General features: G+C 37.1%; 3 protein-coding genes across 7 annotated transcripts; all 3 read left to right on the top strand.

The window, feature by feature from the left end:
* The first annotated feature begins 1,819 nt into the window (after positions 1 to 1,819).
* LOC110755373 (neurofilament protein-like protein) lies at positions 1,820 to 4,989 on the top strand. The gene is made up of 2 exons (XM_088245684.1): positions 1,820 to 2,141; positions 2,830 to 4,989. Exons 1-2 carry the CDS (start codon positions 2,097 to 2,099, stop codon positions 4,651 to 4,653), a joined length of 1,869 nt encoding a protein of 622 aa, XP_088101810.1. The 5' UTR covers positions 1,820 to 2,096; the 3' UTR covers positions 4,654 to 4,989.
* Positions 4,990 to 11,308: 6,319 nt separating this feature from the next.
* On the top strand, positions 11,309 to 12,589 carry IAA31 (indole-3-acetic acid inducible 31). 2 transcript variants are annotated; one of them, XM_021956561.2, is made up of 4 exons: positions 11,309 to 11,672; positions 11,848 to 12,047; positions 12,180 to 12,276; positions 12,361 to 12,589. In XM_021956561.2, exons 1-4 carry the CDS (start codon positions 11,440 to 11,442, stop codon positions 12,416 to 12,418), a joined length of 588 nt encoding a protein of 195 aa, XP_021812253.1. In that variant the 5' UTR covers positions 11,309 to 11,439; the 3' UTR covers positions 12,419 to 12,589. The 2 variants fall into 2 exon arrangements, with proteins under 2 accessions (XP_021812253.1, XP_021812252.1); XM_021956560.2 differs by having other exon boundaries at positions 12,177 to 12,276.
* Positions 12,590 to 15,803: 3,214 nt separating this feature from the next.
* On the top strand, positions 15,804 to 19,900 carry BSH (transcription regulatory protein SNF5, putative (BSH)). Of its 4 annotated transcripts, none has more exons than XM_021956575.2 (10): positions 15,806 to 15,979; positions 16,097 to 16,185; positions 16,294 to 16,388; positions 16,483 to 16,548; positions 16,649 to 16,696; positions 16,784 to 16,867; positions 16,980 to 17,018; positions 17,155 to 17,237; positions 17,404 to 17,466; positions 18,868 to 19,348. In XM_021956575.2, the coding sequence occupies exons 1-10, from the start codon at positions 15,930 to 15,932 to the stop codon at positions 18,965 to 18,967; spliced, it is 717 nt and encodes a 238-aa protein (XP_021812267.1). In that variant the 5' UTR covers positions 15,806 to 15,929; the 3' UTR covers positions 18,968 to 19,348. The 4 variants fall into 4 exon arrangements, with proteins under 4 accessions (XP_021812265.1, XP_021812267.1, XP_021812268.1 ...); XM_021956576.2 differs by lacking the exon at positions 18,868 to 19,348 and adding an exon at positions 19,449 to 19,900 and having other exon boundaries at positions 15,807 to 15,979; positions 16,477 to 16,548; XM_021956574.2 differs by having other exon boundaries at positions 15,808 to 15,979; positions 16,477 to 16,548.
* The last annotated feature ends 802 nt before the right edge of the window (positions 19,901 to 20,702 follow it).

Raw genomic sequence — 20,702 nt, 5'->3', positions numbered from 1 at the left:
CAAGGGTTCAGGTACGTCTAAATTCCTACTGAAACTCTGCAGAAATAATTCTCCACAAACCCTAGCCACCATCTTCTTTCTCTCTCCCTCACACAAGGCTCCGGCCTCCACACACGGCTCCGGCCACCCGGTTTTCCTTGAAACACCCATCCTAACTTAGGCATCGGAGGGCCTTTGGCCAACACCCCCCGGGTGTGGTCCTTTTACTCCGATCTGTTTTGCAGGGAGAGAGAGGTGCGGAGAAGACGAAGGAATCTTTAGGCGAATATTCCCGTGGGAGGAAATTTGCTCTCACAGGCGCCATAGCATATGCCAGACTTGGGAGCTCTGAGCTAGATGGAGAAAAACTTACATATCCTGATTTTATTTCATACCCTCCTCATTATATCCCTTTCATCACTTGACTTGAGAGAGACGGATACAAAAATATGTGTACAAAACTGTTGCATCGAAGTTTTTCCGAGTGACACTGACAAAACATGTTTGCCAATTGCCTGGACAACTGGACGAGTGCCTTCCAAGTCCCAATTGCAAAGAGGATGAACGTGCTTGGCCTTTAGCCCACAAGAGCTACAATCTCACGTCTAAACCAAGGCCATCTTGTACATGTAGCAGATGGCCTACTTGGGCAATTAAGTGAGACATATCAAATGCTTAATCACTTGCCTTTTCTCTTCGGCAATTATAACGTGGTTATAGAAAGATCATATATTAGATATAAAGCAGCAGGGAGAGAGAAGTGAGTGGTCCATTTTCTTGAGAAAAGAAAAGGTGGACTGGCCTCTGCCTCTCCACATGCTCCTGGGTCAGTTGACAACGTGGGGTTCTTGGCATACCCTGCTTTCTGTCTATCCTCACCCCCTCCCTCAGAGAAGCTTTTGGAACTTGCTTTTATTATCCATCATCGCCCCCCAAACAATAATGTGTTTCACTAAGTTTCTACATGTTTTGTTCTGTTATGTCACGTTGGTAATGATAATTAATAATTATAAGAATCAGACGTGGGTTAGGATAGTGAATTCGCCTATTTACACACAAATTCGATTTTCCCGTAATTTAAATTAGTTTAGACTATTACTTGTATCAATAATATATAATTATAAGAAAACAATCCCCATATCTATTTAGATTACAAAATCTTGATTAAATATCCCTGAAGAATACAACTCCATAGTCGGTTGATTTGTCCATCTGTTCATAAGCTGGCAAGCCAATCAACAACTTCACATTCTCTGTTGCATCCCTAAGAATATTGGTTGCTTTGCTTTCAATTCTAAAGGCGGTTGTTGATTAAGACTTTATCATATATTTTATGCTATTTGAAACACTTTAGGCTGGTCATTCTGTGGGATGGGAACCAAGTAAACATCTAAATAATTGTACTTTGAGAAGAGAAAAAAGAAATCAATTAAGTAGAAGGTCATGACTCATGATCACTTTCTGTGATGACATGCCAAAGACTATTACTTTTTTCTGAACCTTCAAGCCCAAGTTGGGGAAGGAAGCTTTTAACTTTCTGGTCAAAGTCTGAACTTCCCAAAAACAACCAACAAGCTGTCAGCAGCAAGCCTGGTGCATGCCAAGGCCTGAATGCTAGGTAGATTTTTGATCTGTAAATTTTTGTATATCCTCACTATTTACCAATATAAATATATTAATACACCTGAAATGATAAAGTCTGAGACTGAGAGGGGGGGCTTTGTGCGTGCGTGCCACCATGTACATATAGAAGAAATGAGATTGAATAATATTTAAAGTGTTATTCTATTATGAAAGATTATGTGTTTATTTAAATATGATTAAGGCTGGGAAGGGTGAGTTGTCTTCTGGGATTAGTGTGATATGTGACGCCTTCATACATGCCTAACCAGCTCATGTGACAAACCCCTCTGTCAAGTGCTTTTCTCAAATATATATTTTTATGTATATATATATATATATATATATATATAGGATGCTTGCTCTTTATCTATTCATTTCTATTTGCCTTTCTGTTTCTTGAAGCTCAACCGGCAAAGTAAAGCACTCTTCTTTTTCTTCTTCTTCTTCTTCTTCTTCTTCTTCTTCTGCTTCTTGATTCTCATCCCATAGCCATCATGTCTACTGAGACTACTGTTGCATCTGTTCCTGCTGATGATCAGGTAAACCTGCTTACTTTTTACAACTGTTCTATTTCTTTCTTTAGTTAGATGTTGTGTGCGTATATATATATATATATATATATATATATATATATATATATTTATATATATATATATATTTATATATTTCATTATTTTTACCGACAGAGGAGTTGATATGTATAGGTCTAGTGTATGATATGTATATAACTCTTTGCATGTATGTTTAGATATGCAAGCACTTTCAAGCCACAGTTAGACTGGCTTTGTTCTTCCATGACCAAACTTGTTTCTGTGTATGAAACCTTCCAATTTTGGTAGTTTTATTTGCAACTCACTGTGTCCAGTAGATATTGGTAGAAGAAACATATTGAGTTTTTGCTTTAAAGCTGTTTGAAGAGCACCCCCTTCTCCAGCTGTATGCTTAGTTTGTAATATGTTTGTGTTTTTTCTATGGAACTTAGATTCTTTAATTTATCTCTTTTGGCAGTTCAATTGTTCACAATTTGTCTGTCTCCAACTTTCATTTCATTTAACTCACGGATCAATACGTAGAAAACTCGCAATATGTTAATAATTTAGGTCTCATGAGGATTTCTTGATTTGTGGATGTTGTTTTTACCAATCTGTTACTATGATTCGAAATTGGTTGTGTGTTCTATTCTTTGGTCATGTTATGTTGCAGCTAATATCATTTGTCTTATGGCAGCCAACTGAGGGAAAGGTGCATGAAGAAACAACACATGCAAGCAAAGAGGTTGAAGGTCCTCCATCCAAGGACGATGGAAAAAGGGATGAAAAAGAAGATCTTGTAGTTGTAGCAGAGAAATCTGATGGTTCAGAGTCTCAGTTAATTTCAAGTATGTCTGAAGAAACACCAGAGAATAACCAGACGGAGTATCCTATCGTTGTCGAGGGCCAGGTTGATCATGTTCCAGTCGAAGTGGGCGCGAAAGAGGTTGAGAGTTCTGATCAGGATCCAGAAGCATCAACCACAAAAGACTCAGCCAGTGAAGCTGTTGAAAGCCAAGCAGATGAGAGTCTAACAATTGAAAATGTTCCAGTGGAGAAACCAGCAGTTGAATCAGTTGAAAATACACCAGTGGAGAAAGTAGCAACTGAATCAGTTGAGGAAGAAGCAGAGAAGGCACAAACTGTTGAAGTAGATGGGGATAAACCAGTGGAGATAGTAGCAATTGAAGAAGCTGAGAAAGAAGCAGAGAAGGCAGAAACTATTGAAGCAGCTGAAAACAAACCAGTGGAGGAAGTAGCGATTGAAGAAGCTGAGAAGGAAGCAGAGAAGGCGGAAACTATTGAAGCAGCTGAAAACAAAACAGTGGAGGAAGTAGCAACTGAAGAAGCTGAGAAAGAAGAAGAGAAGGCAGAAACTATTGAAGCAGCTGAAAACAAAACAGTGGAGGAAGTAGCAACTGAAGAAGCTGAGAAAGAAGAAGAGAATGCAGAAACTATTGAAGCAGCTGAAAACAAACCAGTGGAGGAAGTAGCAATTGAAGAAGCTGAGAAAGAGGCAGAGAAGGCAGAAACTATTGAAGCAGATGAGAATAAACTAGTGGAGACAATTGAAACTGAGGCAGTTGAGAAAGAAGCAGGGCAGACACAAGCAATGGAAGCAGAAGAGAATAAACCAGAGGAGAAGCCAGCTACTGAGCCAGTTGAAAAACAGATAGATGATGAGAAGCCAAAGGTTGAAGCTTCTGAGGCTGATCCATCAACTGAAGCAGCTGGTCAGGCAGTGGAGGAAACCTTGGGAACATCTCTTGTCAAAGATTCAGAACCAGTAAATGAAGTGGAGGCTAAACCACATGAACAGTTGAAAGTTTTATTAGAGATGGAAAGAAATATTGAGAAGGTACTCAAGCCTGAAGAAAATGTTGCCACTGAAAGCTCTGTCCCAGCCATTGAGGAAGCTCAAGCAAATGAAAAAGTATCTCATGTTGCTGAGAATACAGAGAAAGAAGCAGGTGTGGTTGATGAGGTTGGAAAGTTTTTGAAGGATGAGACTGAGGTGAGTGAAAATGCAGAAGTGGAAGAAGAAAAGATTGTCAAAACAGAACAAGAAACTGAGGAGAAAATTGAAAAGACTGAGGCAAAGAAAACTGAGGGTGATAATAAGCTTGAAAATGTTGCAGAAGTTGCTGATAGAGAATTGGGTGAGGCTAAAGAGGTACTGGTCAAAGAAGATGTGTACAAGGACATCAAAGAGAATGAAGAGGTAATTGTGCCTTCTGCCATTGTTGAACCTGTAGGAGAAGCCAAGGCTTTGGATGATGCAAGTAAGTTGGAAAATACAGAAGAAGCTGCAAATGAGTCAAAAACTGAGCCTGAGACTCTTGAGGCTTCCAAAGATCAGGAAAAGCAAGATGTTTCAGTGAAAGCAGCACAAAAGCAATCAGGTGGCATCATATCAAAGGTGAAGCAATCTATTGTGAAGGTGAAGAAAGCTATCATTGGGAAATCTCCCAGCTCAAAAGTCCTCTCACCTGAAGTCAAAGCAGAAGAACCTGTCAAGTAAGTTTTGTCAAGAGAAAGATAGTTTATATATGGAGGTTTAAAAACCTGTGGTGTAGTTGATTGATCTGGTGTTTCCTCATGTGCTTGCCTCCGGAATTGTGAGGACATACAAGAGGGCAAAGACCATGCGTTTTGTTTTGTGTGGGATTTGCTAGATTTTCTTAGCTCTTTTCATCATAGGTACAAGGTGTTACTTGTGTTTGTTTTGGTGAGTCATGTGTGTGACATGTAATTGACATTATATTGATTTGTTTATTATTTTTAAGCTATAGATTGGTATCTTACATGTAAAATTACTTCTGGAAATGACAAAAATTTGTTTGCCTTATTGCTATAATGATTCAAAGAAATGTTATTAAAATTCAGGTGTATGATCAGAATTGCCCACTGAAGAATAATAGTAGGGATTACATCTGCATGTTAGTAAAAACCTTACAACTTAAATAAAGTATCTAATGCATATTTATAAATTTTTGTGAGAACACATACTTTTGATTGATCGCATGTCTTTGAACAAGTTTTTTAACAGGACCTTAGATAAGACCCTCACTATAGAATTCTCGAGGGAGTTATTTATGAATTGGGCTCAAGGCTGAAAAGGAGTTTTTCTTGGCTGAAGTTGACCACATTTATGTCCAAACTTAGGTGGGCTGAGCCGCTAATAATTGTGAATCATTCTTTTACCATACCCAACCTCTAATGTTTTTCTTTTGAAATTTCCTATTTAAAGGGGCATTTAGCAAAGAATCTAAAATATAAAAAATAAATAAATAAAAACCAGCAACTGGCTGTTAAATTTTGAAGAGACATGGTAACAATCCTGTTTGGACCGGAAATATACGCGCCAGCTCGAAACAAGTATTGGGTTCACTCTCCAAAATGGTATTGGGCTTTCGTTTACCAAAAGAAGGTAAAAAGCCCATACTATTCAACTATTGGTAATCAATTTAAGCTAATTCACATTTTTGACAATTGAGAAATAAAGTACCATTAATGGTAATTCAATCCAAAAAAATCAAAGCTGGTTGAAATAGTTTTTCCCAAAAGATCACAGTTTATTAGCGGCTAAGGTTTTGTCAGGGTAAAACCTCACCGTTGGTTGCTAGAATCCAAAGAAAATTGATAACCTTAAAAGCTGGAAAGTAAGGTGAGACTTACTTTACTTAAAAAGACATGGCTATTTATTGGAAAATCATCGGATTTTTTCTACCACCGGGATACTTGGATATTTATGGTACCAATGTTGGAAGAATCTGGGCATTATTGCTCACTTCAGCTAGGACTGGAGTGGAGAAAAGACACCCAATCAACCAGCTAATCAAACAAAAACTCAACAATCAATCCAGATTTATCAAAAGAAATCAAAGGTCATACAATTTTGCAATTACCAAAAGCAAGCAACCAATCTTCCTTCATAAGCAATCCAACTCAAGAAGAAGTTCAGAAAACCAAGAAGAAAACAAGATTTCCCTTGCAATCAAGACAAGGTAAATCAAGCAGAATTTAAAATAGATGAATTTTTCTTACAAATTTGGTTCAGCAAATTAGATAAAACAAGCAAAAGTCAGGTATGTCATTATATGAGAACATGAACAAATTTTTCAAAGACATCTTAATGTCTTGAAGTCATCTAGATAGCTTCCAGATCATTAAGAATCGACTAGAACAAGTACCCACCTGCAGTTCTGACCACTTTCCCAGCCTCTTCAAGGCTCAACTCGTTTATAGCTCTACCAACTTCAAACTTGGTATCGATTTCCAGCTAATCCATATTAGTTGAAGGTGCTGACGTGCAATTCCAGTACAGAAACATTCAGTCCAGTCAACAAAATTCAGTCTAGCCTGATCATAAGTCATCATTGTGACTATGTTTTCAAGCAAAAGTCAAAGTCCAATACCTCTAAGAACTACGTAGATTTAGAGATTCATCTGATACTTTGTGCTTCAGGCAGTTCTGCTTCGTTTGTTATGTTATCCATAAATTAGTGTATTTTTCTTTGCTTACCATATTTGTCTAGATAAGTTGTGAAATCCTCACCAATCTGAAGCATAGAAAAGAACTATCTTGGGAGGTTTCCCCACCCAAAATCACAATCGTTTGTTTAAAGTCTATTACTTGGGGTGCAAGTATATAAAGTCACTCAAATCTGCTAGGGTATTATCTTCTAACAGTGGCATGCTCGCATAAAGAAAGTTAATCTAGAAACCATTAAATGGTTAAAAGATTAATGGTGAAATTTACTTTGTCTTCAACACACTCAAATATAAAAAAGGGTAAACATATCCACTACTAGCAACACTGATATTGTCCTCAATTTAACCACCTACAAAGCCCAATATTTGTGAGGTTTTATCACAAAAGACATTAGTAATGTTAATAGTTGAACCATTCATTACATGTTCTTCAACAATGGTTCTTCAGAAAGGACTTTATATTCTTCAACAATGGTTCTTCAGAAAGGAAATTCAATAAAAATGTTATTTGAGGTGTTTTCTTCTCTTCAGTTTGTAGTATTTGTAGTATCTTTCAAATAGCATTGAGACTAGGTGTGTTTACACTTCTCTTGAAAGGAATAGGATTTGATTTGATGGTCGTGATTTTCAGAATAAATTAGCAAAAGGTCACCTGACCACCTAACATATATAGGTACAGCATAGAGAAAACTCCACAAAGCAAGCCTAGAAAGAGGATCGTGCCCCACACCAGTGAGGCAGTAACTCAAACACCTTCCTATATTTGACTGAGAATGAAAAGGACGACCCAAAAAAGAAACCAGATCAAGCTCTATATGTAGTAGATTAGGAGGACCATTTAGTAGGCACAGAATAAAGTTCAAAGAGAGAGAGAGAAAAAAAAAAAAAAAAGGGTTCTTCTTTTTTTAATTTTTTTTTTGTTATAGAAAAAGAAAGGGTTCTTCTTCAATATCTATCTAGCGGCCTTTATTGGGTTCATAAATTTTGAGACGTGAAAGAAAAAAATAATAAATAGAAAATTGACATTGTAGGTGACAATGGGGGCAGTGGTAATTAGATGTTGGGAGCTAAGGGTTGGTCCGGGTTGGAACTAATTGAAAGTGAGAGGAGCTAAAGCTTTCCCAAGCTTATATATGGTGGATATATATATTAATGCTTGAGATGTACACAAAGTGATTAAGATGAAGATCAATGTCATTGGAGCAAGGGAAAGATATGTATTGGCAAAGCCACTGTGGCAGACCGAAGCAACATTGGGGGAACAACCTTTTCTTTTACCCTTCTTTCTTTTGTTGGTTTACAACCCAAATCTTTCTCTTTCTCCCCTCAAGTCCCACTCACTTCCTTTGGACCCTTACCTTTCTTCACCACCAAGCTTGCCTGCCTGTCCCCCCATTACCCCTCTCTCTCTCTCTCTCTTTCCAAACAAATAAATTTCTTACCAACTGATGTCGCTATTTGTATCACATTTTAAGTATATGTTTAATACATATGAGTTTTCAAATAGATAGAATTTACATGGACATAGCTTTCCTCTGTTAGAAATGTGATCATCAATACTAAGTGCTAAATCTGTCCCGACATTTGAAGGGGGAGGGGATTTGGGGGCAGGAATCTACCTCTATTTTGGTTTGAGATCCAGACTTATATTATGCTTTGTGACGCTTGCAACGGGACTCTTGTATGATGCAAACAAATTTTTTAATGCATTTAGATAAACTATATGACTTGTGGCAGATGTCCTTGGTCACATCAATAGATAACCTATGACACATAAAAAATCACATTGTTGGAATGTTGGAACGAAACAACATAATTGAACTGTTTGTTCTCATGGAACATTGATTTCTCGTGTAATGCATTATGTATGGCGGATAAGATTTACTCAAACCAGGAAAGAATGTTGGTAACATGTCACGAGCTCAGTTATGAATCGTTGATGTATGTGGTTTTCATTACGTGCTCAAACACATCAACGGTTTTATTTGAAATTTCTCCATGTCATGAGCACTCGTAGGAACTGTCAGGTCACGGACACTTCTCAAATGAGGGATGCTTACAAACACATGATAACTGGTCGTGTGTGAGGAGGGCTAAACTTGAAACAATAATTTGCGAAAAGCATATATATATAAAATCACCACTATATATATATATATATATATTGATTCTAAAATAATTAATTTAATCCTGCATTCTTTTTGCACGTGTATTAGAGACCCAAGTGCATGTATTAAATAATTTTGGAATAATTTCGCAGACGATGGAGAGAGAGAGAGAGAGGTAGGTTTATAGGCGTTGGGTGCGGAATTTAGTTGATTGCATGTTTCATAAAGTTGAGCTCTTGTCTTCGCTTTTGAGAGACGTCTTGGATTAGTTCAAAAGTCTTTGAAACAATTTATCAAACACCTCATCGACCCTCCGACGACTTTTAAGACTTGTTTTAAGTTTCAAACCTCATGTCCATCTTTGTCTCCCCCATTTCATCCTTTCAATTACTTTAATGTCCCTTGTAACCTCGTCCATTATCATAATTACCAATAGAAAATGGTTCGATTTCATCCAGTATCTTCTATAGATATATTACATTCGCCCCATCAACCGTTAATGTAAGTGATCTTATATATATCAACGATTAATAATTATTACATGCCAACGTGATGTATGTACGAGTCTCTCTTATCTACTAAAATTTCATGTCGGATAGCTTTTCAAAATTGCTTCTTTTCACCAATCAAGTGTTCAAAGGGGCCAACAAAATTAAGGTCCAATTTTGTGTTAAATCACGTGAGATATGAATGTAATTTAAGGGAGGAGAGCGTGTTGCCAATGCCAACAAGAAGTATTGAAGGCGGTAGATGATGATTTTATAAATTTTGTCTGATGGGTGGTGGTGGTGGGAAAGCAATCACTTCACTTTATTACAATTATAAATATAAATAATTAATTGATGGTGGCTCGTCTGTCATAACCATGAGTCTATATGAGAGCAGAGGGATTAATGTGAAGGGACAAGGTGTATGTGCATGGCTGAAGCCTGAGGGCAGAAGGCTGTCCCAGGAAGGAGACCTATTAAACCCATTTTAAAGAAATCCTGTTTATTAGGTGTTTAATCATAAAATATACTCTGATTAATAATAATTAAATCCTGAAAGAGAATTTAAAAAGTATAAAAAGAGAAAAGAAAAGAAAAAAAGTGCAAGAGGGCAGATCATCTGCTCTCCAAAGTCTGTATTTGTAACTTTAAATATCTGCTTGTTTGTCTCCACTAGGCACTAGGCAACTCCCTTTTTCTTTTCTTTTTTGGTCTGAACCACGAGGTGGTCCTGGATGGGCCCCAACTATGGGTGGCACCTTTAAGCCTTAACCACAATTCAGACTAATCCCCGCTCATACCGGGTCGGCCCGTAAGGGGTAAAGTGCTAGCCAAAGTGGTGACTCCGTACAAGAGCAGAGATCGAACCCTTGACCTCTCTTAAGGAATGAGAGTGCCGAACCACCCACACCAACCACCTTGGTTTAGGCAACTCCCTTTGCTTCCTCATCTGCACTTCATGTTTATTTATTTATTATTTAAAATAAGGTTGCTAAAAGAAACAGTTGTCTGGCCATCAAGTTCCTTTGTTTGGTTGGTCCTGTTTGTCTGGAATTTTGGATTAACAAGGGTCTAAAATTTGTTTAACATAAACAAATATTATTGGCAAAGGAGACATACATCCAATCCAACCCAAGTATGCGCCTAAGTTGTCTATAGCCCTGTGGGTGCCATCATTATTACACCCAATTCTCTCCATATATAACTTAATTTCATGTCAACAGAAAAAACACATTGTATAGTATAATCTAATATAACTTGTGCAAAATAAAATATTAAAAGTTTCTGTTGTACATCTCTTCGTTACGAAGTCATAGCAAAAACGTACACACCAACCATGGAACACAACATTTCTCCTTGACAGCAAAAACTCAGAACATGAATTAAAGGCCTCACTAATTTCAATTTGAATGGGAGGCAGCCTCTTCAAAACTTGTACAACTCTGGAAGTGGGGACATTAAATGTGATTTAATTAACACTTATCTACTCTCCACTTTATAATCAAGGAGGGCCTGCATGCAATTCGATTGCCAACATGCAGCATGATTAATGTTGATATAGAAACACGACCACAGAATGTGAAAAGAAAAATGCAGTAAAAATTTCTCCTTTTGAGGAGATGAGCAGTAAATATCCATAAGAACAAAACAAGTACGTAAGTTTTCTTTCTCTGGTAAAATAGAATAATTAAATACTTCAGAACTTTTTCCACCTGTTTAGGCCCTGAGTAGGTGGTGGTTACTTTTGTTTTTCTATATGTGTTGTTTGATTCTTGAACAAAAGAAAAAATAAATTAAATTGAACAAAGGGCTTGTATCAAGTATTTAAGGGCATTTACCCCTACATCCAAGGTACTAGGTTTGATTCTTCGAGTCCTTTTCTAATACCGCTTGTAATAGAGCTTGGCTCTTTAAAACTGAAGAGCAACTCCTCCTTACGACTAATGATTTTGACACTTGTTAAATTTTTTAAATAAAGGAAAAAGCCACGCAGGATATGCTGAGTGGGCATGGTGGGCCCACCCTGGTAGCAAAATCAATGATAAAAAAACTGACTAGAGTCTTCTTATGACTAGTTCAGTTGTTTGGGAGTTGGCTCTGCCTGCCTCCCTCTCTTTTGTTTTGTAGTTTGTGTGTGTATATATATATACATGCACAGAGATTCATGGCCTGAGATAGCGGCTTTTTCTCTCTAAAGTCTTAATATCTGAGTAGAAAATGGGAAGAGCTGAACATTCATCATCTTCTTCAATAGATAGCAGCAGCCATCCTGATCTTCTTCTTCCTGTGCCTGCTGGCTCATCATCTTCTTCCTCTCTTTCTCAGAAAATCAATGGCAATTATGGTAACAGTCATATCAACACAAGAACAGATTTGGGCACTGATCTAAGACTTGGCCTTAGCATCTCCCCCTCTCGTCACAATGACTTGTCTTCCACTTCAACCCCAGGGTATGCTAATATCACATTCATTGAACCAACCAATGTACAAATTATTTTATTATATTTTTTTTTAAGAACAAGAAGAAAGTAAAAGTTTTCTTGGGTTTTTCCCAAAATATGTTCTAGATCGACTTTTGTGGTTGTAACTTGGTATGTATGTTTTGACTCAAAGTTGACATTTCAGGGAGGAAGCACTGATAAATTGGCCACCAATCAAATCTGTCTTGAGGAGCAGACTTGCAGGAAAAGCAGACCATCCCTCCTTATTTGTGAAGGTCTACATGGAAGGCATTCCAATTGGTAGAAAACTGAATCTGTTTGCACATGATGGCTATGCTGCTTTGATTGCAACTCTTAGCCTCATGTTCAAGGCCACCATTCTATGTAAGTTGTTCTTAAACACAAATTCTAGGACCTCCAATCATGAGATCACATCAAATCATAGTTGGGTTCATATTATTTTGGTCACAGTATTTGACTAAGAAAAGCTTCAATGCTATTTCCATCTGGAAGCAGGTCCTGAGGAAAATCATGTTCATTCAGACAAATATCAAGTGCTGACTTATGAAGATCAAGAAGGAGATTGGATGCTGGTTGGAGATGTGCCTTGGGAGTAAGCTTACCAACTTTTGATTCTCCATGTTTTTCATAGTTGTTTTCCTTACATTTTGTTTCTCATTTTGGGTTTGGTACACAGGATATTCTTGACAACTGTGAAAAGATTGAAGATCACCAGAGCAGACAGAGTTAGTTAATTTTTTTTTGGTCATCTCAGACTCAGTTAGTAGATATACTCTGCCCCGATACAGTTTTGTCTTAGTGGTGGTTCATAACTACATACTCAAAAGAAATTCAGATTAATACATAGTTTGGGGCTGCATCCAATATTCTGTACATTATCAAATATAATAACAGTTGTATTTGTAGACGTTTTTTTTGCTTTTGTTTTCTTGGTTCCTTTTCTCTGTGGAGCCAATTATTCTAGAAGTAAAAGTAAAGGGAAAACAACATGGAGCTTTTGAAAATATGCTATGAGGGTAGGGAAGGTTTGCTAATATGGGACCATAGATGATGGTCTTCATTTTTTCTTGTGTGCTTTCGCATTGTTAGGTGGGATGTGGTCTTCGTGTCGATAAATTCTTCCGACCACATCATCCGTACGATCATTATCGCGAAACAAGAACCCTCTTTTTTATTTAATTTTTTTGAGAGAGTGATCGCACGTGTGACGTGATCAGACCGAGCCACTCAAGACCTTGTTCTTCACGTCCCTTGTGACAACAAGTTCTGTAGCCTTTAACTCTATGTGATGATGATGATGATTATCAAACTGTGATAGATCCTCAATCAAAGACTCTTTGGGTACACGTGTTCCGGCTTGTGTTGTGTGAGCTTGTTAGACGTGCACGCCATCATGCTCATGATTCCTATGGTTTTGATTGCAGAAGAGAGATCAATTCAAAAGATAGATAAAAGTTGCAAAGCAAGCATCATAACTTTGATCCTAATAATAATGTTAACGAGTGCAAATATTGACCGCCCAATTTCGTGAAATGTGGTCATGTGGTGCCTCGAAAGCAATAGGAAGCTATTCTTCATAATCTCATCTCAGTGTATATTTTGTGCCCACAAAACCCTTGTAGAGGTTTTGTAGATATATATGTAGGTAGGCAGGTAGGTATATTTGCACACAAGTCAGATTGTGAAAGGAGAGAGCGAGAGAGGACGTATTTGTTTGTTTGTTTATTCTTCTTGTTATTCTTTGCAGGCCATTTCAATTAGTGCAGGCAGAAGAGTAATGTTATTAGGTGAACCAACCACTAAGCTGCCACACAAGGAGAGAGAGAGAGAGAGAGAGAGAGAGAGAGAGAGAGAGAGAGAGAGAGAACCTAAACTGGTTCTTTTTTCTTTTCTTTTGGCAAATTGCAAATGGCGCACGTACTCTTTCTTATTGACTAAAATTGTAGCACCACCAAGTTTAGGCAGTTTAGCTACCAAGTCATCCTCATCAATGATGATGCCATCTTGGCAGTCTACAATGGGAGGAGCTATTCCTCTTTGCTTCTTTTATGCAAGTCATAGTTAGATATATACATAATAATAACTTATTAAATATACAAAATTAAAAAATAAAATAAAATTATGTGCACATGTTAAACTGTGATTAACATGTTAGTAGATATAACTACTTTTATGAGAATGAACCAAAGTATTCTCCTTATTTAAGGAGAAATTCTAATGTATACGTTCTACTGTAATTGGTATACCCCAATTCTTATAAGTTTGATTTCAATAATTAAAACTTACCACAATAAATATAATATTTGAATTAAGTTGATTCCAATACCATCCATCAACCCTTAAACCAAGAACCAATATATGTAGATTTGGGTTATGATCTCGCACATAAGTTGGGATCCCCTCCTCATAAGTTAGAATAGTTTAGAATAGGGTTTTTAGGTCTAATGGTCTTTGACCTTTAACTCTATTCGCATTTTAGTCCCTCAATTTTCAAAATGGTTCCTGTGGTCCTTCAACTTCACTTTTGATTGCATTATTAGTCCTGACGTCAATTTCGTTAGCTTTTTCTGCCAATTTTGAGCAGGTGCATGACACATGGTGTACTATTGAGAGTTAAAAACGGAAATTACTTGTCTCTCCTCTTTAAAGGATGATGTGGCCTACTAACAAGATAACACATGTATTTATATTAAAAAAAAATATTTTTAAAAATAATAAAAATGATGGACCATTTAAAAAAAACTAAAAACTAATAAAATCTGAAGCAGAGAATGCAACCATGAAATCACTTCTGTTTTTGGTATGAACCACGAAATCACTTCATACTAAGGATTGTAGCAGATTTTGTTCTTAGTGATAATTGGATTAGTTAACTACCTCATTTTCCCTTTGATTCCAATTCGTCTTTCAACATTCTTGATTTCTCTTTGATATTTTGGATCTTTCTCTACATCTTATCATCTTTTTCCATTCTGAAGCTTTGGTTTATCTTAGATTTTTTTTTTGGGAGATTCACTATTATACCCAATATAGGAGCCCAAATTATAAAAAAACCATATATGAAATAAATTTTAGAAACACACCCGAAACTCATTTACAACATAACAAAAAAGCTTTTAACTTCTTTTAAATTACAAAACTGACATTGATTTCTTAAAACAAACCCAACCTCAAAACCTCATAAAAAAAGCCCAAAACACTCAATAGGGCATCAAAGTAATTTAATAATCAAAATTAAATTCAATAGGGTTAGCTGTCATTTTTTGAGTTTGTTTATAAAAATTAAATGGTATACAGTTTATCTATATTATTAGTGCTAAGAATGGGTATATGACTAAATATCTCTATTTTTTTTTTGTGAATTCATCTCAGATTTGGTTATTTCTATGCCCTAATAAAGGTATATGGGAGATGAAGGGGGTGTGGGTGGGTTGTGGCTGGAGTGAGTGGTTGGTGAAGTGAAATGGTGAGTTTGGTCTGGAAGTGGAAATGGTCAAGTTGGGTGAGGGGTTCAGGTAGGGAGGGGTGGGGGGGACGAGGTAGATAGGGGTGGTGGGTTTGCCGTGTGATGAAGGAGGTGGGGAGCATGGTGGAGGGGAGAGAAGGGTGGTTTACAGGGAGGTGTGGAAGGGAAGATGGGTTTTTAGAATGGTGGGAACTAAAAACATCATAAAAGACTATTTTACCCCTGCATTTAACAATAAAGAACCAATAATGTAATCAAAAGTGAAATTAAAGGATAACGGAATTATTTTGGAAATTGAGAGATTAAAATGCGAATCAGGTTTGTTCAAGGACCGTTGAACATAAAAGTCCTTTAGAATATTACCTTGCCCAATAAAAACAATAATAAAACTCGACTAACCAATATAAGGAGGTGTCTCGGGTTTGAATCCAACCAAAAAAAAAAACCAAAACATAGCCAGCCCAATTTGGCATTGAGGCTCGATTATTAGGTCCATTTGTTTGTTAACCAACTCGTTACGCTATTGAACCACAACTGACTGGCGGGTAGGATCGGCCCAATCCAATCTGTTAGCGGGTCCTGGAAGGTCGGGTTTGAATTTACCCGCAGCTCGTCAAGCCCGTTGAAGAGTGCAAGAAAGAAAGCAGTAGGGAGGGTTTTTATAAAGAGGAAGAATCTCCGAGACTCGGACCGAAGAAAAGAAGAAGAATCGGGTCGGGCATGTCAGCCGCTCCGAATTAACTGAAGAAATCTAAAATTGGTTGAAGGAGGGAGAAGCCATGAAAGGTCAGGCGTCGAGTTCCTACAAAGGCGCTGTCAAGTTTAGGATGTGAGTTTCTTGCATCTTATTCTTCTTCTGTTCTTTTCCGTTTTCTCTCAAGTGTTTTGGTTTTCTTCTACGAATTATTGCCAAATTTACCTTATGTATACAAATTACAATGGACAGGCCAACAGCCCAGAATTTAGTACCGATTCGCTTGGACCTCGATGTCGATGGCCAAAAGTTCAAAGACACTTTCACTTGGAACCCATCTGGTAGAAGTTGGATTTTCTTCATTTAAAAAAAAAATATATTTAAAATTTGACTCTTGCCCAGTTTGCAGAAGTTAATTATGGGTTTTGTTGTGTGGTGATTGATGGCAGACCCTGACTCAGAGATTGTGGTGTTTGCGAGAAGGACAGCAAAAGACTTGAAGCTTCCTCCGGGTTTCATTACAGTCATGGCTTCTGCCATTCAGGTTGGCACTTCAACTATGTCAAATTTTCCCATCAAAGTTTCTACTGAAAACTAAACACTGATAGCTTATGACCATGTTCTCTGATCAGTCACAGATTGCAGACTTTCGGTCGTTGGAAGGCCAAGATATGTACCCGGGCGAGAGGATTGTGCCAATTAAGGTTACCCCTTATCATATTATAACTTGATTATCTGTTCTGGCAAGTGGCAAACTTTCAATGCTTTTTGCTTATCAACAAAACTGTGATGTGTTATTCTCAGCTTGATCTTCGAGTGAACCATACTCTCATTAGGGACCAGTTTTTATGGGTGAGCTTCAACAGTCGTTTGTTTCATCTTATCTTTTCAATACCTCCTGCTCTTACACTTGGGTTCATTCGTTTCGAGGGATTTCAGGACTTGAACAACTTTGAAAGTGATCCTGAAGAGTTTGCTAAAACATTCTGCGCAGATTTAGGTATTCAAGATCCTGAAGTGGGGGTAAGTCATCGTATCAGTTTTTTAAACAAATGCAAAGGCTTTTGGTTTGTGTCAAAGTTGGAATATTGATGTCTTTTCAGTTTTGCTAACAGAAGTGATTCTCTTTTTGCAGCCTGCAATTGCCTTTTCAATTAGGGAACAACTGTATGAGGTTAGATTTTGTTGCTTCTTCGAACTATTGTGCATTTATTATGCTACCTTTATATGAGTTACATTATGCAAGTCATGTGAATGAATTTTTTATATGGATTCACTTACTATGGTCTTTTTTTTGTTTCATCTTCTAGATTGCAGTGCAAAGTGTAGCATCAGCAAGAGAAAACAGAATAAGCAAAAAGGGACGCCGAGGGGCTGAGTATACTCCAGTCAGGTTTGTGTGTTCAACTTTTTTAAAATAAAATGAAGAATGAATAAAATTTATTTTTTGCCCCCTCTGTTGAACACAATTTATTTTAGGATAGGAAGATATATACATTGTAAAGCCTACATGATAGTATATATGTCATTAACTCTCTCTCCGAATCTCTCTCTCTCAGTAAAGCAGGTAGTACTGGATTGGACCTGGTGAAGTTATTCGGTCACAAATCTAGTGTTGTTCGGTATGTCTTCTAACTATGCTAGGTTTTGGGAATTTCTTAAATTGGAAAGCTTCATTGTTTATGTTAAAAATGCTACCATTGCTGTTCTTTGGAGTTTATGTTTGTCTTGTGGCCAGTGATATTTAGGCCCCTCTTCACTCCATAGGTTTGGTTTTCTAGTTTTTCCAGTAGTGTTCAGGGACGCAATTCCCTAGGGTTCAACATGGGAATTTAATATCTTCATTAAGGTACAGACACCTTTTAATGGCCTTCCGACAACCAAGATCATATATTTTCAGTAAATCTTCCTGGGATAGCTATACTATGAAATTACCATTTATTCAAAACACTTTTTCTTTAATATTTAAAATCAATTTCCGTGGCATATGAGATGCTATAACCTTGACCTAAGACAGAAGATATGTTGGCATACTTAATATAATTCTATGGGTTAAAATCATCTTCCACTCGTTACAGATCCCAACAGCTTATCTTCTTTTAGCACAATCAAGAGTAGTCTTCTGTGTTTGGCTTGCCAGAAGAACTTATAGGTGAATGAATCTTCACGCCTTACATTTGAAATTTACTGTTAGTGTTCCAATAGCAACAACTTTACTCATAATCACCAACTCACTCTTGTTTCGATCTAATTCAAGGAGAAAAATGCTTTGGCAACAAGGCAATGGGCCTATGTTCTGTATCTTATTTATTTTGAAAATTAAAATTTTGTTTCATCTGCATATAGCTACTTACTAAATCCTCTATCAACCACTCTGTAAATTTAAGGCAAAAGGTCACTTTTGGTCCCTGTAGTTTGTCACTTTTACCACTTTGGTCCCTGTCATTTCAATTTGGTCAATTTTGCCCCTGTAGTTTCAATTTGAAGCAATTCAAGGACAATTCTCAATTTCTGTCAAATTTGTTTAATTCTGTTAGTGGTGAAGGGGCAATTCAGTCAACAAACTACAGGGATCAAAGTGGTAAAAGTGACAAACTACAGGGATCAAAAGTGACTTTTTGCCTAAATTTAACATGTTGAAGTCCCCATAAACAGTGGAAAAATGAAACCTTCATTCTGATACTTTACCCCCTTCAAAGCTCTTGAAGAAACTAAAGTCAATACTTTGCTTGAATGGGTTTAAACCTGTCAAAATACATATGGATATTAAGTTCTTACATGCACCCATCCTTGTAAGTGAAGTAAAACAGTTCAAGGTTGAGCTCAATGTTACAAGTACTTCCCAATGATAGTGCCCCCTATATTATGTGTTCAATATCAAGGTTTTTCATTTTAACCCTCTGATTATGGTTAAATTCAGTACTGTGTGTTTAACTTTTTTCTTTTAGTTGATAGAGTTGTTAGAAAAAGGTTAAAACTGAGATACTGATAGTGGTTTGCCACTTTGCTCCCAAATTTATCAGGAAAAGAAAGGAGTGGGATGTATACGAACCCATTGTTGATCTTCTATCTAGCGAGGAAGTGGATGCCCTTCAAGCAAAAGAAGAAAGGCTTACTCGGTGAATGAACACGACTGTGAGGGTTTTACTTGTAGTTTGTATAGGGCACCTGTAGGTGACTAACTAGGAGTCCAAATTCTACGACTAATGAAATAGGGTACTTTAGTTGACTCGTGAGGTGACTGAATTCTCTGCATGATGAAAATTTTCAGTCATTTTGGCACCAATTCTGGTTCTCTAAGTTCATTTCTCAAAGCCTGCAAGGTGCCCCTCCACATATGAAGAAAATCTTCCCTATAACCATTGGACTGGATGTCTCAAATCCATTTGTCCCGTGATCAGCATGTGAAGAGTTGGATGTAAGAGGCCGATTGTGTACAATGGTTGCAGGAATTCCCATAACTTGCATTGTGAATTTAAATGCATAAAAAGGCAGTTTTGCTTGTGTCCTTGTCTTCCAAAGTCAACTCTTGATGCAATTACTTTTCCTATCATTCATTATCGGCTTTGAGATATCATCTTCATTTGTCCACTTGCCACAACAGGACAATTTGATCTTTAAAAGGAAGGAGATGAAGAAGAAGAAGACAGATTCGTTCATATCCATCCAAGTCTTGGTGATGGTGGTTTTAAAAGAAGAAGCAGGTTGGTGGATATTATTTTTCGACCAGTGTGAAAGTGGTGACGATCCAAAACCCCCCAATTCATGCATGGATATGGACTTTGGAGCCTACCCATAGCTAAATTTCCTTGCTTTTGACTCCTGAATTGGAACCTATAGGGCCGTACACACAAATCAACCAATGCAAATTTGAAGTCAATTTGGGTGACCCTTTGTAAAGGCACCGACTTTGAGTCTGATTGGTCCAATAATTTGATCAAATGAGGAACTGCCTGACTGGACAATTTTGAGGGCGGCCTTCGTGTACTGAGATTGTACCTTTGTTTAATAGATCCAACTGGTACATTTTCTTTGCTCCACCAGTTTCCTCCAAAATTCCTGCTTCACTGTTCCTAGCTTCATTTTTTATTTTGGACAGATTATAAGATTAATAACAAATGCAAGGGTCACGTTATTGTTTTTTGTGTAGTTGCATGACAAATGGGTTATAAAAAAGAAAAAAAGGTTTTTGACTCTCATCTTCTATTTTCTGTCTCCATCAACTCTACTTATCCGAAACTTCAATGTCTTCAAAATATCGAAAACTCGAGCTTCAAAATTGTGCCTGCATCAAAACCAATGTTAGAACATCGTAGACTTCCTTGTAATTTTGGGGGGTTGGACTTGGATTTGAATCGCAAAAGTAGTGTGCATTTTGATTGTCAGATTTTCTTTTTGTTTTTCGTGAAATTGTCAGATTTTTTGTCATACAAGAAAAATAAAAGGAAAGACTCCCATAAAACGGGGATAGCCCAATTAATAATGCTATGACTGGTGTGATAACACTCCCATGTGGCATAACATTATTAACGGAGAATAGCAAAATAGTGTTATACCCTTTGCAATTGGAATATGTTTTTCCCAAAAGGTAGATTGCAAATGAAGATGAAAACCAAGCATTAAATAGTATTTTTTGTTTTGTGTGGATATAATAAACAACTTGCCCATTATCTCATGTTTGGCATTGTGAGTAGATGGGAAATTTTTGGTTTGGCCTATTAAATTTGTTTTCTAGCAGTCACAAGAAGCACATCATATTTATTACAAAAGCAATGTGTTGGATTTTTATTAAACAGCAGAAAAAAGTAGTTGGGAGCTTTTTGATTTGTTCATAGAAATCCCATTCACTTTGTTTGAT

Source organism: Prunus avium, chromosome 1, assembly GCF_965620075.1.
Source record: "Prunus avium chromosome 1, drPruAviu1.hap1.1, whole genome shotgun sequence".
NCBI classification, from domain to species: domain Eukaryota; kingdom Viridiplantae; phylum Streptophyta; class Magnoliopsida; order Rosales; family Rosaceae; genus Prunus; species Prunus avium.
This window is presented reverse-complemented; position numbering and strand designations above follow the sequence as displayed.

Excerpts from the sequence above, each read along its gene's own strand:
- LOC110755373 (XM_088245684.1), top strand. The coding sequence starts at position 2,097 with ATGTCTACTGAGACTACTGTTGCATCTGTTCCTGCTGATGATCAG. Across the intron at positions 2,142-2,829 it reads CTGTTCCTGCTGATGATCAG|CCAACTGAGGGAAAGGTGCA; the intron begins GTAAACCTGCTT and ends GTCTTATGGCAG.
- IAA31 (XM_021956560.2), top strand. The coding sequence starts at position 11,440 with ATGGGAAGAGCTGAACATTCATCATCTTCTTCAATAGATAGCAGCAGC. Across the intron at positions 11,673-11,847 it reads TCTTCCACTTCAACCCCAGG|GGAGGAAGCACTGATAAATT; the intron begins GTATGCTAATAT and ends TTGACATTTCAG. Across the intron at positions 12,048-12,176 it reads GTTCAAGGCCACCATTCTAT|CAGGTCCTGAGGAAAATCAT; the intron begins GTAAGTTGTTCT and ends TCCATCTGGAAG.
- BSH (XM_021956573.2), top strand. The coding sequence starts at position 15,930 with ATGAAAGGTCAGGCGTCGAGTTCCTACAAAGGCGCTGTCAAGTTTAGG. Across the intron at positions 15,980-16,096 it reads GGCGCTGTCAAGTTTAGGAT|GCCAACAGCCCAGAATTTAG; the intron begins GTGAGTTTCTTG and ends TACAATGGACAG. Across the intron at positions 16,868-16,979 it reads TTCAAGATCCTGAAGTGGGG|CCTGCAATTGCCTTTTCAAT; the intron begins GTAAGTCATCGT and ends CTCTTTTTGCAG.